The sequence below is a fragment of the Meles meles genome, chromosome 3 (genome assembly GCF_922984935.1).
Source record: "Meles meles chromosome 3, mMelMel3.1 paternal haplotype, whole genome shotgun sequence".
Taxonomy (NCBI): Eukaryota; Metazoa; Chordata; class Mammalia; order Carnivora; family Mustelidae; genus Meles; species Meles meles.
In genome coordinates this window covers 92,442,436-92,463,044 of record NC_060068.1, presented here as the reverse complement: position 1 = coordinate 92,463,044, position 20,609 = coordinate 92,442,436, and the positions used below count along the sequence as shown (strand labels likewise).

Sequence of the window (20,609 nt, the reverse complement as noted above, 5' to 3'; positions counted from 1 at the left end):
GGAACTTCTTTGTAGCTCTAAGTGTACGATATAAACTTAATGAACTCCACATTAAGAATTGCTTCTCACCTACCAGTTTGCCTTTCCTGGGCATAAAGAGAATACACTTTACCACTTAAACCCCATATACTTGGGGATCACCTCCTTGTGTATTTCTATAAAACTTTATTCTAAATATAGACCAGAGGGATTGGGTTAGGAGTTAAGATGCCTTATGACTCATTGTAGTACATGTTAGTGTCCTTATTGTATATGTAGTATGCTGGTAGCATTATTTGCACCAAGAATGGGTTCCAGTTACTTTTTGTTTTGTTTTGTTTTCTTTTCTTTTTAAGATGTGTCTATTGGTAGTAGATACTATTCTCACAGTAGTGGCGGCTAGGAGTGTCAGAGCATTGGTATAAAGTATCCTTTTCTTCCTCATAGCAATTTTAGAAAAGTTCTCTTCTCTTCCCATTTCCTAAGAGTTAGTATTGCACTTGCCCTCAAGAAACTGCCACCAAAGAGAACTGTGCTTGGGGGAGGGAACAGCCTCCTTGCTAGATTGTGGATCTCTAGAGAGCACCATCACATTAGAGTGGTAGAAGTGAGAGAATGAGAATGAAGGAAGGACAGGCTGGGGATAATTTCCTCTCACCATTTCTTACGCTGAAGTGGCAGCATACAAAAATTAACGAGGTTTGAGAAGCCTCATTTAATAAGCCATCTGAGATTCCCAGGGGCTTCGTGGGGGAATCAGAGATGCCAAGAGCTAGACTGAAAGAGGTGGAAGCCAAGGGAGGACCGAAGCAGCCATTTAGGCTGTTCTCTGTTGGTGTCGTATGGAGCAAGGTGCTTTACAAATGTTTTTGTAGTTGATTCAAGTTTAGGTGGATTAATGAGGGGGCAGGAGAACCCAGGAAAATGATTAATGGGTGTCTCTTAGACAGGTTGTTCACAGTGCCTCATAGAAGCCCCTGAGGTGGGAAAGGGAGGAAGAGAGTGTGGATGGGGGAGGCAAGTCCTCTCAATCCTGACAGAGTGACTTTCATCACTTGACACTTAAGCTGTCTGTTAAGATTTCTCTAAGACAAAGGATTCTGAGATTAAAAGTGCATGCTTGATTGTGACTGTCTTCAGTGGACTTTTAAATAGCTGCTCTTCTTATAATGACTTACTTGGGACACCTGGGTGGCTCAGTTAGTTGGGCAGCTGCCTTCGGCTCAGGTCATGATCTCGAGTCCCGCATCCGGCTCCTTGCTCAGCTGGGAGCCTGCTTCTCCCTCTGACTCTGCCTGCCACTCTGTCTGCCTGTGATCCCTCTCTCCCTCTCTCTCTCTCTCTCTCTCTCTCTCTCTCTGACAAATTAAAAAAAAAAGAATGACTTACTTGTAGAAGTAATTTTTTATTTTAAGGAGAAGACAGGTTGATAAGTGATTTATAGCAGGCAAATTTTTGTGATTCTGCTATAAGCTTATCTAACAATTGCATAACATTTTAGTGTTTAAAAATCCCAAATTGGAATGAGAATAGCATGCTGTCTGGTAAAATACAGGAAGGGGCCTTCTGCTGTGAATTGCTTGGGTGAGTTAGTGCCTGGGTTCTAGGCTATTTTCTCGGGCTCTGATCTAGAAATAAATAACCGGGAGTAGTGATAGTAATTGTCTGAAATGTGGCTAACCCTTCCAACTCTCTGTCTTCTCTTGCAAAGATAACCTTTGACAGAGAAATCCAAATCTCTGTAAATTTGAACCATGACCAACTATACCTTCATGACCCTACGTTGTGCTTCCCAGCCCCTTTCCTTTTGGGGTATCTTAGTAAATTTCAAAATTTGCTTGGGCAAACCTGGAGGAGAGAGTAGGAATTTATCAGTCAGGAATCAGGCTTTAAGTTATTAGCAACCTTGAAATGGCTTAGATTGGAAGCTAGTCTCTCTTGTGGATGAACATGGGCTGAGGGGGGTTGGATGGGAAGACTGTAAACAGGGCACTTGGGTCAAATAGAAGCTTGGAAGTGAAAGAAAATCCTGTTAGGAAGAATGCTTTCAGAATGTGCCAAGACCACAAAAGTCAAGACATCCAACATGCAGACATTTAGAGATGACATTAATATGTTCAGCAACCTATTTGCCATACATACTGATCATACATAGAGGATGCTCTTTGCTAAATATTATGTCCTAGGTAGACCATGTAGTCTGAAAGATTTTTGTTAGTTTTGAAACCATTTAAGCCACTCACTGTACTTTATGATCTTGTCAGTTGCTGTCTTTTTGGTACATTTAAACTAATTCCAGAGCCATCCTTTTCTATCTCTGTATTAGTGTTCATGTGATAAACTCACACCCCTTTTCCCTTCTTGTACACTGACCAGAACACTGAAAATGATAACTATTTTTTCGTTAATTTTCCTGTACATGTAGGGAAAAAAAATATGCCTGGCATATAATTGGTGGGGGGGGGGATGTGCCTGGCATATAGTTGGTGCATATAGTAAAATAGCTGTGAATAAAATAATGAATGAATAACTGAATTGTAGTGTTAAATACCTACCTGGAAACCTTAGGAAGTGAGTATTTTTGGTGTACCAAAAACAGTATTTGAAAGGCCGTAATCTTCACTGTGTCCTCAGTTTTCTTTTCTTCCCCTTCTGGTTTATCCCGCCTTCTCCTCCCATGGTGGATATTCATGGCTGCCTATGTATGCCTGAATGCTTGCATGCCTGTGTGCGCATGTGCATGCACACACACACACGCACACTGAAATACAAACAGTTTAGAGTACAGAAGGGCAATGACTCCCCCTTGCCATCAGTGCTGCAGGTAATCTATTGCATTAATCAGCCAGCCAGTGGGAAATGCATGGGGAGTGATTATACTATCATACACAATACAATCAGCATGAAGCGCTTGTCAAGACCAATACATCAAAGTTTAATTCAGTAATAGAATGAATTAGAGCAAAATGAAACATTCTGTTCTCCAAGAAACTCGGCACCCATCACAGGTTCTTTCTAAACTCCATAGAAAAGTCAATGCTTTAAGAAACTGTTTTTATGAATAAAATTGCAGTTCTGATATGACCGATTACTGCAGTCCTCTTTTCTGGGGATTCTTACACAACTGTAGTGCTAAAGTGTATTCGTCAGTATTCCATAATCATAACTATTGGTAAATTTGATTATTTTTTGCTAGGGCTCCTGATGATCTTTTATCCCGAGTTGGTGTTCTCCATGGTTAAGTAAAAGGCCGGTTGTTGTCCTGCTGGTTCAGAGAAGCACTTATCCCTAAATGTGGCTGGTGGATGATAGAGTACCTTAGCAGAACAGCAGCTCAATTAACAATAACCTGCTGTTTACAGTGCCTTTTGGTAGGCACTGTTATTAGCTTATAGTCTAGTTAGGAAACAAAATGAAGAAGGGAAAAATAAAAAGCAACCTAAGACTGCGTAAGAGAGCCGTAGAAATGAAGTTGTATCATGTAGGACCTGTTTCAGAAAACTTTGAGGATAGAGCTAATATATTTCATATTCACAGTCACTATTCTATGTCAGTTTTATAACATATATTCAAATGTAATACACCCAAGCAAAGCATGCCTTTTCAGAGGGGCGAATAGAGACAAGCTCACCTGGACTGTTTGAGTTTTCAGAACCTTGAACTGGAATATAAAGAACAGATTTATTGGAGTCAGGCGGTCTTAAGTATGGATTCTGATCCTTGTGTTTACTATCTGTATAGCCCTGGACAGCTCCCCTATCTTAGAGAGAACCTTAGTTTCTTTATCTGTAAAATGACAATAATGTGAATTCTCATGGCCTAAAATAAGGTGATGAGATAATGCATAATAACACTGTTTTTCATTCTAGCAGTCTTTTGCCTGCATTGGGAGAGTGGGCCCAGGAGAACGCTTATAGGACAGAGACATCATGAAGATCTCAGGAGTCTTCAGAAATAGATTTCTATAACCTTGGACTGTTGGACAAATCGTAGAACCATTCGTAAAGGCAGCTTAATCAAGCAGCCGGTGCAGAGCCCATGGAAAGTGCTCTTGCGGGTTACCCTAGTTCACATTCCTTCTCCTCACTAACACTGACTGCCCTTTTCGTGTGTCCAAATAAGACTTGTCATTGTGCCTTTTTTCTCTTTCTGATTTTTTCTGTCTTTCCTCCTTCCCTCAAAAAGGAGAAGGGAGGTGAGTGGTAGAGGAGCTGGCGCTGGTCATTTCTACAGAACTAGATTCCCAATAAGGTCAGGCTGTTGTTGGTGAATTTTGCATGTTGGTCTGAAAGCACTGACAAATGGAATGGGAAAACTGCATGTCAGATGAGGACCACAGGCTTTCCAAAAGGGAACATTCTGGCACTTAGAGGATACCCGTTAGCTGTTTTGAAAGATCTGTCGTTTATTTTCTTTTTTGACAACAAAAAGATGGTTTTTTTCTTCAGTCTTTTCTCAGAGCCTGGTCAGATGATAATCAAACCTGTGTCCTTTTGCTTAGAGGTTAGCCCTGTTTGACTTAAATTCTCTTAGAAGCTCTCTCTAAACAGTATACCTGGTGTATTATTTTGAAAATTTCCAAGAAGTGTTGTAGTGAATTAGAAACTAGCATACCAAATTTAAAGTAAGGGGAATGTTTTCACTAGTTAAATTTACTCTTCAAACACGGGTGACTAACATATTAATACTGATTTGTGCTACGAACAATACTATAATTAGGGTCACAGTTTTTGTGTGGTCTGACCCAAGAAATTTTGTGACTATAGTTTTGCTAGCACAACTAATTATCCCAGTGATCTCCTATTTGTGACTGCAATTAGGCATTTCATGGCCTCTAAATAAGTATAATTAGTTAATTGGATCATGCATGAAATTCTAGCCTCTCATAATAGCCTATGAGAACAAAAATAAATATGATAAATATTATGAATTGTTTTATAACTGTGGAACGCTGGGAAATACCACAAGTGATTGTTTTACTTCATCTGTTACTATTTCGTAAGAATAAACATGATGTTAAAAAGTAGGAATGGAGCTATGTAACAGTCTTCATTCTCTGCCTTTGAGACAGGAAAAAGGGAATCACTAACTTTTCGTATTCTCACCTTTAGAGAGGGTAGTATTGGTTGCCCTGCTGCTCTGCCCTCTGCTCCCCACTTGCTACTGCACCTGTGCTCTCCCCATTAGTGTTATACACACCATATGTTCTGGAAAATAGGGGAAGAGCTACCGTTAGCAAAAACTTCAAAGTGTCTTCCATGGAAACTATACACCTTTTGTTTTAATTACTGAATTGATTTGCATATTACCAAACCCTGTGCTGTAGAAGGGACTTTAAAAGCAGGTGTCACTTACTCTGGGAGGTTGGCACTAGAGAATTGGCCAGCTGATCTCTTTAGTCACAAACCCTAATGCTCGACCCAGAGCGGTGCAGCCCGCAGGCTAAGGGCACACTCAGTCACACACAAGGGCATCATCCCGGAAATGGTGATGCTGCTCTATTCCAGCAGACCTCAGAATACATCGTATGTTCAGAGAAAACAGATTTCTTCCAACTTGAATAATCAGTCTTGAGTTAGGAGATGGGCTTTTGTCTGTTTTGTTTTGTTTTGTTTTAAAGATTTTATTATTTGACACAGAGAGAGAGATCACAAGTAGGCAGAGAGGCAGGCAGAGAGAGAAGGGGAAGCAGGCTCCCCACCGAGTTGAGAGCCCGATGTGGGGCTCCATCCCAGGACCCTGAGATCATGACCTGAGCCGAAGGCAGAGGTTTAACCCACTGAGCCACCCAGGAGCCCTTGTCTATTGTTTTAATCTCCAGTGAAATTGCTTGTTTTGCCGTGGCTGTCAGTTTTGAAAATGTAGTTTTCTTTGGTTTCATTAGGCTCTTTTTAGATGGACCTGTGTCGGGTTTTGTTGGAGATGCTTTCTCTACATGGGAGAGACGTGTTCTAAGTACGTAAGAATACATGGTTAAATAAAGTACAGGGTTTCTTAGCTGTGCCTTTAAGGATTCTTCCTAATTTTAGACAGTGATGTGCCCCTTCATATTACACTGCTAAAATATGAGGAATGGAATGATGATTCTGGCAAAAGACAAAAATGATTAATCTTGGAGTCTATGTATGCATAGCTGCATATATGAATCCTAATTATAGGAGTTTTTTTTTGTTTTGTTTTGTTTTTAAAGATTTTATTTATTTATTTTACAGACAGAGATCACAAGTAGGCAGAGAGGCAGGCAGAGAGCCTAATTTGGGGCTCGATCTCAGGATCCTGAAATTATGACCTGAGCCAAAGGCAGAGGCTTACCCACTGAACCATCCAGGCGCCCCTATAGGAGTTCTTTTTGACCACATAGGTAGGCAGAGGCTAAATACCCAACTATTGAGAATATTGGTTTTTAGGGAGCACGAGTCTGGCTCTAATCTATAATAGAAGCACAATACCTTTCTTCTTCTCTCTGAACCTTAGTTTCCTTCTCTGTACAGAGAGTTTTTGTGAGGGTAAAATGTGATTGTGTGTCTAAAATGCATAGTACAGGGTTGGGGGAGAGGAAGAGTCAAATGGCAGCAATTATTGTCAGGTGGGTAAGTAAAAATGCCATTCACTTTTAGAAGTATGTTCGCTGAACTAGATGGAATGATTTGTACCCTAAAGACAGACATTTTAAAACTTTAAATGTAGACTCTAATTAGAAACCTAACATGTGTAACCTGATATTGTTAGGATTTTCCTTGAAGGGATAAAAAATTAGCATACAAAACAGCACTTAATATTGCACTGTGTGTTGGGATACCTTTTATGCTGTTACGTTTTCATAATGACTTTTGGGTGGTTTTTTTTTCCTTCTGCTTTACTTGCAGCTCTTCTTGTATGTTCAATAGTTTATTTGGTTTTGATTAGCTTAACTAACAACATGCTCATACTCATTATTAGTGAATACCTTCATTTTCCGTTTTGTAATCCAGCAAATTTATAATCTTTCCTGGTAACTGGTGGTAGATTAAAGATAGCCACAGATCTTGTGCTATTCTGTCATTGAGACATGGGGTTTGTTCTCTTTTCTCATATCTGGTCAGTTTTTAAAAATTGTTTAACCAACAGAATATGATAGAGTAGGTGCTGGGCCAGTTTCTGGGCCCAAACATTTAATGACCAGCAGTTCACTTCCTGTCTTTAGAAGGTTCTGTCTTGGGTCCCTGAGTTTTCATGTAAGAAGTCTGAAGTTTCACATCCTGACGCTGCCATGCTCTGAGAAAGCCCTTGCTGTCCACATGGAGGGACCGTGTTGAGGCAGGGGAAAAGTTAGGAAGAGAGTGTTTCTGACCAACAGAATCACGAGATACGTAGTAGTAGATAACCGAAATAATGGTAATCTATCTGATAATACTTTGAGTTTCTTCTCATGGTTATTTTCTGAATGCCAAATTATAGGATATAACAATGTGTGAAAATTAAGTTCTTTTATTTCAGTTTTTCCCTTATGTTGGATTAATCAGATGTTTGTCAGAAATGAATGCTTATTATTAATAAACAGTGTAACACGATCTTAACATATTCTGTAGCAGGGCTTAAACTCACGATCCTGAGATCAAGACTTAAGCTAAATTAAAAGTAGGACACTTAACCAACTGAGCCACCCTAGGGTCCCTGCATCTCCACTTTTAATAATTTTTTTTTTTTTTAGAGTAATTCTTTCTCACTTTCATATTCTCATTATACCAATTTCACCTGGTTTGACTTCTGGGTTTTTCCTCCTCTGATAATAAAAACTTTAGCTCAGGTAACTTAATTTTGTATTCCTGTAGAAGACTCTAGCACCGTGGGCACTGAAAATGAAAAAGGGTGGCGAAGTGGATTGGATGGTAGCTAGAAGTTTTGGCAGAGATGCTAAGGGAGGGGGTGCTAAAGGAACAGTATACACAGGCTTCAGCACTGCACTCTTCATCCATCCTCTGGCATGAAGTTACCATGGGCAGACAAAATACAGGGATAGGCATGAGGTTGAGAGCCTCTTCCATGTGAGTAGATAAGGACAGAATTACCCAAAGCATCTCAGACCTCTGAGTGGCCCTGTGGGCCCTACCTGGGTCCTGGGAGGCTGGAGAGAACAATGCCTACCAGAAAACAAAATTAAAAGGCTATTGTTGAAACCAAGGGAAAAGGAGAGACTAAAAGATGTTTCCTGCTATAATCATACAGCAAGTGGAAATTAATTTACAGGAACCCATTCTTACTAGCTTAAGTGTTTAATGTCACGGTTATTTTATTTATTTAATATGTCCTCTTAATTGTTTTAGTTGATCAACTATACAATACTTGTGTAAAGATATTCATAGGATCACTTGGGATCTGAGCCCTCCATTCCTGTTCTCACCTTTGAGTCTCTGTGTCCTTAACGTCAGAGTCTTCTACACAGGGGTTTGCAGGGAGTGTACCTTTTGGAGCTGAGTAAACTCTGCAGTTTTCAAACACTTTAAGTCTAAACAGCCCTATGAGGTAGGTAGGGATTATTATCCCTATTGTTTAAGTGGGGAACTGCTACCTCAGAGACACTAAGTGGGCTGGCCTGGGGCATACCTTGCCCTTTCCAGATCAGAGCTTGTTTATCAAACATGTCTTCTAGTTGGAAACGTAAGACAGTGGGTATATGAGGTATGGCAGAGGGATAGTAATTTGTACATCTAAATGTTTGATGGAGAGGACAGACTTTCACGGCATGTCAAATTCATTAATTCTTGTTACCCACATTTCCTGGGAGTGTACATGCTTGTCCACTGGCACTGTTACTGGTGAAATGCAGAAGTAACCAGAAAGATCTTTGTGATGATTTGTCTTCTGCCTCAGTGTGTGCCGACATTGGCTCACTGTTCGGTGAGTTGTAGGATGTGAACAGGTTTAAGACTATGGAGTGGTTTGCGACTGGTCACCTTGCACAAAAGAATGCTTTCTTTCATCTTTTTCTTCTTCCCCGGGGAGTTGTCTTCCTAGTTTTGGTTTACTTTGGCTTGTATGTTAACAGTCTATCTTTTTGGTAAAATCACTGCCTGCACATTAGATGGCTTAGTGGAAAGAAGGGTAAAAGCATGCTGAATAGTGGAGAAAAGCTGGACTAGAGCTGAAATGTGCTGTGGGTAACAGAAACTGAATGATGCACACACCAGTGATTTGATAATTGCCTCTATACACTTTGAGACAATTGAAGCTAGGAAAGCAATTTAAAAGTATTGAATTTGTTTTCATTGTAATTCATAGCAAATAATTAAGTGTCCTTTGTGAAAGAACCAATAATACCTTTATAGATGCCAGGTCCTCTGGTAGGTGCTAGAAATGCTAAGTTCTCACTGAGTTCTGTGTAGTATTTTTGGTTGAGTCTTTACAAGGTTTAATGTTTCTGATGGACAGCAGAATGAAGTGTTTAATTATCAAAGAGCTTTATTTTTAAAACTACAAATGTTTCAGGCATGTGTTGGAGGGGAAGGAGATAAATGCCCAAAGTGGGACTCTGAATTAATAAAATTTGGAGAATGACTTACTCAATTTGGTTAATTTGGTTATTAAGGCTAATTACAGCTTTTCTAGTGGTGATTGTTAAGATAAAAGACCATATCTATTATAGCTCTGAACTTGAATCTAACATTAAGAACATCCTTTCAGGATGAAACCTCTCTTTGGGGAGGTGAGCAATAAAAGAATGTTATAGGCAAATTAATAAAGGCTTGGCTTTTGAAATTTTTTCTCATTCTTCAAAATGGAAATTTTCTAATTAGAGAAATGTAAGCATGAAAATCTAGGATGGATTTCTTTTTTCCTCAAATTATAGAAATCATTATTTAAAGTTTCCAAGAACATACAGGATTTTGCGTTTAAGGACCATAATCCATTTGAGGTTTTGGGTTTGTTTAGGTTTTTTTTCTTCTTCTTTCTTTCTTGGAAAGGGAAAGAGAGAGCAGAGGGAGAGGGAATATTAACCCGGCTTCATGCCCAGCATGGATCCCAACATCAGGCTCCATCTCAGGACCCCAAAATACAGAATTCTTACTCATAATGAACACATTGAAGATAAATCACTCATTTTGGAAAAACATTTACATCACATTATTTGCCAGTATTAATTTACTTGTTGCCCTTTTACATAACCTTGTTAATACACTAACAACCTGATAATGAAGCTACTAGCTACAACGCATCTTTCAGGGCAACTTCTTGATTTTAGTCTGATTACGTGTTCATTTAAGATTAGTAGAATTATAAGATAAAAACATCTTGGAAGAGAAAATTAAAATGTCCTTTTTTAAAAAAGATTTATTTAGGGGCACCTGGGCAGCTTAGTTGTCAAGCAGCTGCCTTCGGCTCAGGTCATGATCCCAGCATCCTGGGACTGAGTTCCAAATCAGGCTCGCTGCTCGGCGGGAAGCCTGCTCCTTCCTCTCCCACCTCCCTGCTTGTGTTCCTTCTCTTGCAGTGTCTCTCTCTGTCAAATAAATAAACAAAATCTTTTAAAAAAAAGATTTTATTTGTTTATTAGAGAGAGACACAGAGCGTGGGGGAGGAGCGGAGAGAGAGGGCAAGAGTCTTTTTTTTTTTTTTTTTTTAAAGATTTTATTTATTTATTTGGTGCAGAGAGAGAGACAAAGAGAGAGAGAGAGATTATAAGTAGTCAGAGAGACAGGCAGAGAGAGGGGGGGAAGCAGGCTCCCCGCTGAGCAGAGAGGAGAGGGCAAGAGTCTTAAGTAGACTACAGGCTGAGCATGGGGCCCGATGCAGGGCTCGATCTCAACCACCCCGAGCTGAAACCAGGAATATGACACTTAAACTGACTGCACCACCCAGGTGCCCCTGAAATATTCTTTTTTTTTTTTTTTTTTTTTAAGATTTTATTTATCCATCTGACAGAGATCACAAGTAGGCAGAGAGGCAGGCAGAGAGCCTGATGTGGGGCTCTATCCCAGGACGCTGGGGTCAGGACTCCAGGCGAAGGCAGAGGCTTTAACCCACTGAGCCACCCAGGCACCCCGCCCCTGAAATATTCTTAATTTTTAAGCATTAGCTGTTGAATATTAGGATTTTACTTTTTAAAAAGGTAATTTGATGATTTGGCAATTTTTTTAGTTCGGTGTAACCTCATAAATATCAATGGCAATTTTTGATCCAATATATAGTTTTTACTTAATTACTTATATGTAACTTTTTTCATGTTGTTAAGGTGCTCATCAATTCACAACCTAAAACCTGGTAAAGTTATATCCATTTTCCACTGGGCTTCAGTGGAAAAGGCTATCAATTTTGAGTTCTTCAGGTACCATTTGGATTTGTCCCTTGCTTTGTGACAGTGTGTGGTCATATTTCATTAGAAACTAATTTTCTGTTTCTGGGCATGGGAAAGGCATAGGATTAATAAGGTAATAATTTATGCAATGTGCATTGGCTCGTTAGAGAATTCCTACTGAAAGAATGCTCTTACTTAAATCTTTGGGGTACCAGTAGACAGTATTGTTTGATACCGATACGATGTAGCAGTAGTTTGCTTTGTAATTTACATATAGTAAAATTCTTAAAATACTTCAAACTATATCATAAATACTATGAAAATACATAACACCTGTCCCACCTGTCCTGTTGGATCATCATGGAGAGCAGGCCTGCCATTGTAGCATTGAGCTGGGGGCTGGGGATGTTAAAAAATGGTATTATAGTGGTTCAATAAACTGGGGTTAATGCAAGATGATACAGTATGTGAAAATGATGGTGTAACAGAAGCCATAACAAGACTTCCTAGGAATCTTGTTAGTAACAGGATGATTCACATTACGGGAGCGCTGCACCTGACCATGAAGCAGCAGATTTTGCAAAAAGAGCAGTGAATTGGGTGCCTGGGTGACTCAGTTGGTTAAGCGTCTGCCTTTGGCTCAGGTCATGATCCCAGGGCCCTGGGATCGAGTCCCACCTTGGGTTCCCTGCTTAGTGGGGAGTCTGCTTCTCCTTTTACCCCTGCCCCTTGCTTGTGATCTCTCTCATACTCTCTCTAATAAATAAATTTTTTTTTAAATCTTGAGGAAAAAAAAGAGCAGTGGACAAAATGTAAGGATAAATTTTACCTTAAATGATATCTGAAAGAGGTTAGTCAGGAAAGAAGAGAGAGAGAGAAAAATGGGCAAAGAAAGGATCATAGTTGACATTTGTGGTTGCCTCTGTCCTTAAAGTAATTTTAAGAAGTTGATTAAACCTGAAATGTACAATTTAGAATTCTTTGGACTGTGAATGAATTATTTTAAATAAATGTCTTTTGTAACTATTAAAAAATACATCTGAATTTTTTGCTGTACAGTTTTGAATTTGGACAATTGAATAGAGTCCTGTAACAGTTACCACAATCAGCATATGAAATGGTTATATCCCCTCCAAAAATTTCCCTCACACTGTTCCCATGTGTCATTTCCATTGCTAACTCTCAATCCTTGTATTGGTGATTAGTCCCTTTAGTTTTACCTTTTCTAAAATGTCCTGTAAATTAAATAATGAGAGTGTATGTGTGTGTTCACACACATATCCTTTTGCTTCTGGCTTCCTTCACTTAGTATAATGCATTTGAGATGTTACGTGTGTGTCAGGGCTTTGTTTCTTACTACTGGGTAGTGATCAGTTATATGAATACAGCAGTTTGTTTATCCGTTCACCAATTCAAAGACATTCAGGTTGTTTCCAGTCTTACACATTTATGAATAAAGCTGCTATAGAGACACCCAGGTGGCTCAGTCAGTTAAGCATCAGACTGTTGATTTCGGCTCAGGTCACGATCTCTCAGGGTCTTGAGATCAAGGCCTGCATCAGGCTCAGTGCTGGTTATGGAGCCAGCTTCAGATGGTCTGTCTTCCGGTGTGATGTTGAGCACTAGAGGTAAGAGCAGACATCTTTGCCTTGTTTTGATCTCAGAGAGAAAGTTCAGTCTTTTGCTATTATGATGTTAATGCAGGATTTCTTTTGCAGATGACTTTATCAGGCCAAGTTATCTTCTGTTCCTATTTTGCTGAGAGTTTTATTTGTTATGAAGTAATGTTGAATTTTGTCAGTTGCTTTTTTTGTTAAAGAAAATTGCTTTTTCTGCATCTGTTGAAATGGTCATGTTTTTGTTTTTGCTTTTTCTTAATCTGTTAATATAGTGAGTTACTGACTCTGATTTTTAATGTCAATCCAACCTTGCTTTCCTGGGATAAACTGTACTGGTTGTGGTGTATTTTCCTTTTTGTATATTTCTTAATTAGATTTTCTAATATTTTGTTGAGGTGTTTTACTTCTGTGTTCATGAGGGATATTGATCTGTAATTATATTTCCTTGTAATATCTTTGTCTGGTTTTGGTGTCTGGGTAATGCTGGCCTCTTAAAATAAGTTGGAAACCATTCCCTTCTCTGTTTTCAGGAAGATACTGTGTAGAATTGGTACTCTTTCTTAAATATTTGGTATGATTTTCCAGGGAAAAATCTGGACCAGCATTGTCAGAGATTTTTAATTACAGATTTAATTTCTTTAATAAATTTATTACTGTTTAGGTTATTATTGCTTTCTTAGTGAACTCTGGTAATTTTTATTTTCAAGGAATTTGTTTATTTTATCTAATTAGTCGAATTTATGGGCATAAAGTTATTCATAGAATTCTGTTATGAGCCTTTTAATGCCTCTTTAGGAGTTATAATGATATGTCCTCTTCTATTCCTGATACTGATAGTTTGTCTTTCTTTTCTTCTCTCTAATTATAGGTTTATTGATTTCATTAATCTTTTGGTTTCATAGAATTTGGGAGGTGGGCAGTTTTCTATTTAATTAATCTCTGATCTGTTACTTCCTTCCTTCTGTTTGCTGGCTTTGATTTCTCATTCTCTTTCTAGTTTCTTAAGGTAGATATCTAGATTATTCCTTTTCTTTTCTAATGGAAGTATTTAATACTATACATTTCCCTCTAAACTTGTTTTAGCTGTTGATCACAGATTTTGATGTATTTTATTTGTGTTTTCATTCAGTACAGAGTATTTTCTGATTTTTCTTGTCACTTCCTCCTTTAGTCACAAGTTATTTATAAATAAGTATTTAGGGAATTTTCCAAATATCTTCCTGTTATTGATTTCTAGTTTAATTCTGTTGCATCAGAGAATATACATTGTATGTTTTCAGTTCTTTCAAATTTGTCAAAGTTGTTTTATGGTCTATAATACAGACGATGTTGGTGAATATTCTTTGTGCTTTTTTTTTTTTTTTTAAAGATTTTATTTATTTGACAGACAGAGATCACAAGTAGGCAGAGAGGAAGGCGGGGGGGGGGGGGGGTGGAAAGCAGGCTCCCTGCCAAGCAGAGAGCCTGATGCGGGGCTCGATCCCAGGACCCTGGGATCATGACCTGAGCCAAAGGCAGAGGCTTTAACCCACTGAGCCACCCAGGCGCCCCTCTTTGTGCATTTTAAAAAGAGTAGTATTTTGTTTTGTTTTGTTTTTCTAGTAATAGGTAGAATGAATGTTCTGTAAATGTCATTGAGGCTTATTGATAGTATTTAGGTATTCATCCTTGCTAATTTTCTGTCCACTTGTTTCATTATTGAAAAAGGAGTATTAAAGTTTCTAAATGTAATTATGAATTTTTCTATTTCTCCTTTAAGTTCTAAGCGAAATACTTCATGTATTTTGAAATCTTAGTGTTAGGTTTAGCTTTATTCATTTGAGATCCTCATGTGTTTTTAGAGAACTGACCCTTTTATCCTATTATGTCTCACCTTATCTGAGGTATTTCTTGTTCTAAAATCTACTTTGTCTGATACTAATATGGCCACTTCAGCTTTATTTTGAAAGTGGTTACATACTATATCTTTTTCTCTCCTTTTCCATTTAATACATCTATGTTATTACATTTAAAATAGCTTACTTGTACATAGCATAAAGTTGAGTCTTGCTTTTTAATCTGATTTTATTATCTTTTTGAATTTGTATGTTTAGATCATTTACATTTAATGTAATTATTGATGTAGTTGAATTTAAGTCTACCATTTAGTACTTGTTTTCTGTTTATTATCCTCTCTGTTTTTATTCCTTTGTTCCTTCTTCTCCTCTTCTTTGGATTGTTCTAACCTTTTTTAGTATTTCATTTAATCTATTGTCTTTTTTGTTTGTGTCTCTTTGTATAGTTTTAATGGTTTTGGTATTATAATAAACATACTTAACCTTAACCAGTCTACTTTGAGTTTATATTTTGCCACTTTAAGTAGAATGTAGAGTTTTAACAATCTTATAGGTCCCTTTACTCTCCCTTATGTTATAGTTTTTATGTGTATTACATCTTCATACATTTAAAATGCCACGAGGCAGTATCCAAATTGCTACTTTCAATACTCACATTTATTTTAAACAACTTAAAAGGACAAAAGCAGCTTGTTATATGTAGTCAGGTATGTATCATTTCTATTGCTCTTCTTTTATTCCTGTATTTTCCAGTTTCACTCTGGTATTATTTTTCTTTAGCCTGAAGTACTTCCTTTAACATTTCTTCTAGAGCAAGTCTCTTTGGCAACAAATACTTAGTTTTATTTCACCACTGTTCCTGAGCAGTATTTTTGTTGGATATAGAATTTTGTGTTGACACTTCTGTTTCTTTCAACACTTTGAAGATGCTGTTCCACTGTCCTTTATCCGCTGTGATTTCTGATGAGAAATCCCAAACTATTTGAGTTGTTCTTCCATATATGGTGTTTTAGTCTTTGCTTTCAAGATTTATTTTTATTTTTTTAAAGATTTTATTTATTTATTTGACAGAGAGAAAAGAGACCACAAGTAGGCAGAGAAGCAGGCAGAGGGGGAGGGGGAAGCAGGCTCCCCGCTGAGTAGAGAGCCCGACATGGGGCCAGGACCCTGGGATCATGACCCGAGCCCAAGGCAGAGGCTTAACCCACTGAGACACCCAGGTGCCCCTCAAGATTTTTTTTATCTAGGTTTGGTTTTAGTGATTTGATTATGAGATGTTGGGCATGGCTTTTTTTGAGTTTACCCTTTTCCTGGTTGGCTGAGCCTCTTCATTCTGTAAAATTCATAATTTTTCCAAATTTGAAAGTTTGCAGTCATTTCTTCCACATTTTTCTGTATCTGTGTCTCATCTGCTGGGGCTCCAGTGACACAAATGTTATATCTTTTGATGTTTTCCCACTTGTCTAAGATTTTCTCTGTTCTTCAGATGAGATCATTACTGTCTTCACATTCACTAACTTTTCCCTCTCTCGTATCCCTTTTGCCATTAATCCCATCCAGTGAATTTTTTATTTCAGATAATTTTTTCACTTCTAAACTTTCTAGTTGGTTCTTTTAATAATTGGCGTTTTACTCATTTCATTAGTGTTTACCTTCTCTCATGGAGCATAGTTAAAATAGTTGCTATAAAATCTCTGACTGATAATTCTAACATCTGGTTCTTCTTAGTCGGCATCTGCTGATTGTTTTTTTCCCTTGAGAATCGATCACATTTCCCTGTTTCTTTGTAAGCCAAGTGATTTTAGATGCTGGACATTTTGAATACTGTGTTGTGAAAGCCTAGGTCTTTTTTTTTTTAAAGATTTTATTTAGTTATTTGACAGGCAGAGAGTGAGAACACAAACAGGGGGAGTGGGAGAAGAAGCAGCAGGCTTCTTGCTGAGCAGGGAGCCCCATGCGATGCAGGGCCCAGTCCCAGGACCCTGGGATCATGACTGAGCCAAAGGGAGAGGCTTAACCACCTGAGCCACCCAGGTGTCCCCTAAGAGTCTGGGTCTTATTAATGTCCTCTGGAGCATTGTTTTGTTTTTTTAAAGCATACAGTAAATAGCCAGGGTAGATTCATACTTCCGTTTCATCTGATTTGGGTGACATATCCATAGTTTTCAAAGCTTTGATCTCCTGCTTTTGGTCTTTCTGGTGCACCAGACTTAGACCTGTTGGTACATAGTATCTAGGGATCTACCTGGCTCCAACTCCTGAGTGTGAGGAGGGCCACTTTTCCCAGTTACCTCACCAACTAGATGAGGTTTTTCTTAAGGTTTTGCTCTATGTGCCCTCTACAGAGTTCGCCAAATGGAGCTAATCTGTCCATGCCAGGAGATAGTAGAGGGGGAAAATGTAACAGGAAATCAGTGTGATGGCTTACTTCCTAAAGTTTTATTTCTCCAGTCTGCTTGCTTTTATTTACTTTATAGAGTACTCAGGTTGCTGCTTTCTGTTTTCTTGGGGAGAGATAAGCTATAGTGGGTTTATTTCATTTTAACTGATGACATTTTTTTTAAATCGGCATTTAAAAATGCCAGTTCAGAATATAGAAATGCAATATTTAAATATCTGTGGCTTAAATAGGTTGTAGCCATTTTTATTTTCTGTTGGTAAAGGTTATTTGATATTTAAAATACCAGATTCTGTAATTGAAGAAGCTTGCTAATTTTATTAAGTTTTTAATTTTAATTCCAATATAGTTAGCATACAGTGTTATGTTAGTTTCAGGTGTTCAGTATAGTGATTCAATAATTCTGTCCATTACTCTGCTCATCATTGTAAGTGTACTCTTTAATCCCTATCACCTATTTTACCCATCCCCTTACCTACTTCCCCTCTGGGAACCATTAGTTTGTTCTTTGTAGTTAAAAGTCTCTTTCTTGGTTTGTCTCTTCCTCTCTTTCTTTCCTTTGTTCATTTGTTTTGTTTCTTGAATTCCACATACATGTGAAATTATATGGTATTTCTCTTTCTCTGACTGACTTATGTTACTTAGCATTTGTACTCTCTAGTTCCATCGTTGTTAGAAATGGAGGTTTCATTTTTAATGGCTGAATAATATTCCGTAGTGTGTATGTGTGCACACCACATCTTTATCCATTTATTTGTTGATGTTCACTTGGAAAACTTGCCAGTTTTAAATGTGAATGAATGTAAAGTCTCTTTTGGAATGTCTCTTTTGGACAAAACAAACTGCTCATTTCTACCTTTGTTATTCACTCAGCTAACATAGTTGATTAAAATAGATACAGATACACGTACCTGTTCAAAGAAAAAGTGTTGAGAATGGGTTTGAAATAATAGAATCTGTCTTGTGTTGAAATTAGTGAAGTAAAACTTAAAGTTTTAGAACTTGTGAAATAATTATTTAATTAGCTATCTCTGAAGAATTTAGAAAAGAATAATAAATTTTATCAGTACTTAATTCAAATTATGAGTTATCCCTTCTAAATTCATTATAGCTTTTCCTTTGAAAAACAAGTGAAATTTTGAGGAATATTTAATTTCATTCACATAAAGACATAAATTTAGTGATTTCACTTATAATAAGTTCAGTTTCTGATTAAATCATTTAGGGAGGTATGTCTAAGTTAATTTTAAAGATCTTTTGATATATAAATATGCATAGCATATTAATATATAGATATGCATGCTAATTAAAAAATATCATAAAGTTTAGACAGCTAATAAAACTAGGAAACTATTTGTGCCCATTATATATCTTTATGATTTTATTGTAAAAAGGGAAATTTAATTTTTGCATCAAAGAACCATTTAGCGTGCTTTGTTGCAGAATTCATATATAAAACCCGTTTGTAAATTAAAGTGGCAAACTGGACTATAGGGTTTTATTCTTTATTGGTATTTTTGTCCAAAATGTCACACAAGTAGGAAGGTGATTACAGTTAGCATTTGAAATCATCTTTCATCTTTATGTGTAACAGTGTTTGGATATTTGGTTCAAATTTGGGCTCTGTTCTTCCATTAAACTCTGTATGAGATTTATGGCTTGGATTAAGGAGAGAATTGAGTTATAAAAACAGCAGACCTGAGTCCATTTTGAAAGCATTTAAAATGTGACATTGGTAATTAGAATTGGAAATATTTATAATTTTTGAAATTCACTTCCCTTTCTCCCTTTAAATTAGGTGCTCTGTGGATGTGTATAGTTTTAAACCCCCACTGCAAGCTGGAGCAAAAGGCCAGTTGGTTAAAACAACTGAAAAAGTGGAACAGTGTTGATGTCTGTCCATGGGAAGATGGAAATCATGGCAGTGAATTACCCAACTTAACCAATGCTTTGCCTCAGGGTGCAAATGCCAACCAAGGTGAGTCCACAGTAATATTCTGTTCACTTTGTGTCCACCTGAGTGTGTATATATGCTTCTAATAGTAACTTATAATATATGTGGGAAAATTATTTTGCCTGCTAGACCTTAAAAAATTTAAGGACTTCATGTTTTGAATATGAATGCATGCATTTTTTCATTTTTACCTGATTGCTTTGTGTCTGTTTTTCATATTATCAGAATACAGATAGATATTATACTTTTATGTATTAGTATGTGTTAAAATTCCCTAGTAATTATTTAGTTTGGGAAATAATTTTTAAAAATTAATTAACTAATTAATTTTTAAAATCATGGAATAGGGTGATAATATATTACCCTGTAAAACAAGATATTGAGAGGCTTGAGAAACGTGTTTTTACCTCTGTTGGTGCAACCCAGTTCATATTGTGTAATTTCATCAGTTAAAAATTGTTAGTTTTAATATATAGCAAATAAACATTTATGACTGAGCTGGAGGGTCATGGGATGCTGTTGGCATTTGAAGTAGGAAAATTCTTTATTGTAAAGGATTGTCTAGCATACTTGTTCCCATCTGCTATAAGCTAATAGTGCCCTCCAATCTTTGGGACAATTAAGAGATGTTTTCAGACATTTCCATATGTCCTCTTAAGGGCCTGTGTCTCTCATTTCTATGCCGTTTATTCAGCTTCTCCTTTTCTGTTGGATCCATCCATTTAGATCAGTGATGTTACTCTTATCTTCAAAAAAATCCCAAATCCTTCCTTGGCCTCATTTTCCTTTCCAGCTATTGTACTATTTTCTTCTTTCTTTCAGAACCAAGTCCTTAAAGAAGTTAAGTTTTACAAATAAAAATTTCCTTCACTAATTCATGTCACTATTTTTGTGTGATTTTGTGCTCCTGCTGCCTTTTTTGGGGTCAGGAGGATTTGAGAGACTTTACAGTTATGATCGATGTAGAGTAGTAGTTAAATGACCCTGGAAGGATCCAGAATCGAGATTGTCATTCTGTATGTGCTGACCCTATATGGAGTCGGTTCCACTAGAAAGAGCTAGACATTGTGTTGAGTATGAATGTTAAAATAGTATTTTCAGTCTCTACAAAGAAAATGAGATGTATGACTCCACAGGGACTTGTCCAATCAAAAAGAAGTTTTAAGACTTAGAAAAGATCTGGCTTTGCTTTGTCTAGAGATACTTGCCTTGGGAATTTAGTATTTGAAATCTATTACACTTTTTTTTTTTTAAAGATTTTATTTATTTGACAGACAAGAGATCACAAGCAGGCAGAGAGGCAGGCAGAGAGAGAGAAACAGGGAAGCGGGCTCCCCGCCGAGCAGAGAGCCCGATGTGGGGCTCGATCCTAGAATCCTGGGATCATGACCTGAGCTAAAGGCAGAGGCTTTTACCCACTGAGCCACCCAGGTGCCCCTCTATCATGCCTTTATTGCCCATGATTATTTTGTTTAGTAACTTGAAAGAATATAAGTATACTCCATTTTTCCCCCCCCACAAACTTAGAATTTTCAAATTTAACAATTCAGCC

General features: G+C 37.5%; 1 protein-coding gene across 1 annotated transcript in view; it reads left to right on the top strand.

Moving 5' to 3' along the window:
• ZSWIM6 (zinc finger SWIM-type containing 6) overlaps nucleotides 1–20,609 on the top strand; it is a 198,996-nt gene that overhangs the window by 154,919 nt on the left and 23,468 nt on the right. Inside the window, exon 5 of the mRNA XM_045999662.1 lies at nucleotides 18,902–19,081. Coding sequence (XP_045855618.1) covers nucleotides 18,902–19,081 — 180 coding nt within the window. The remainder of the gene's footprint in view (nucleotides 1–18,901; nucleotides 19,082–20,609) is intronic.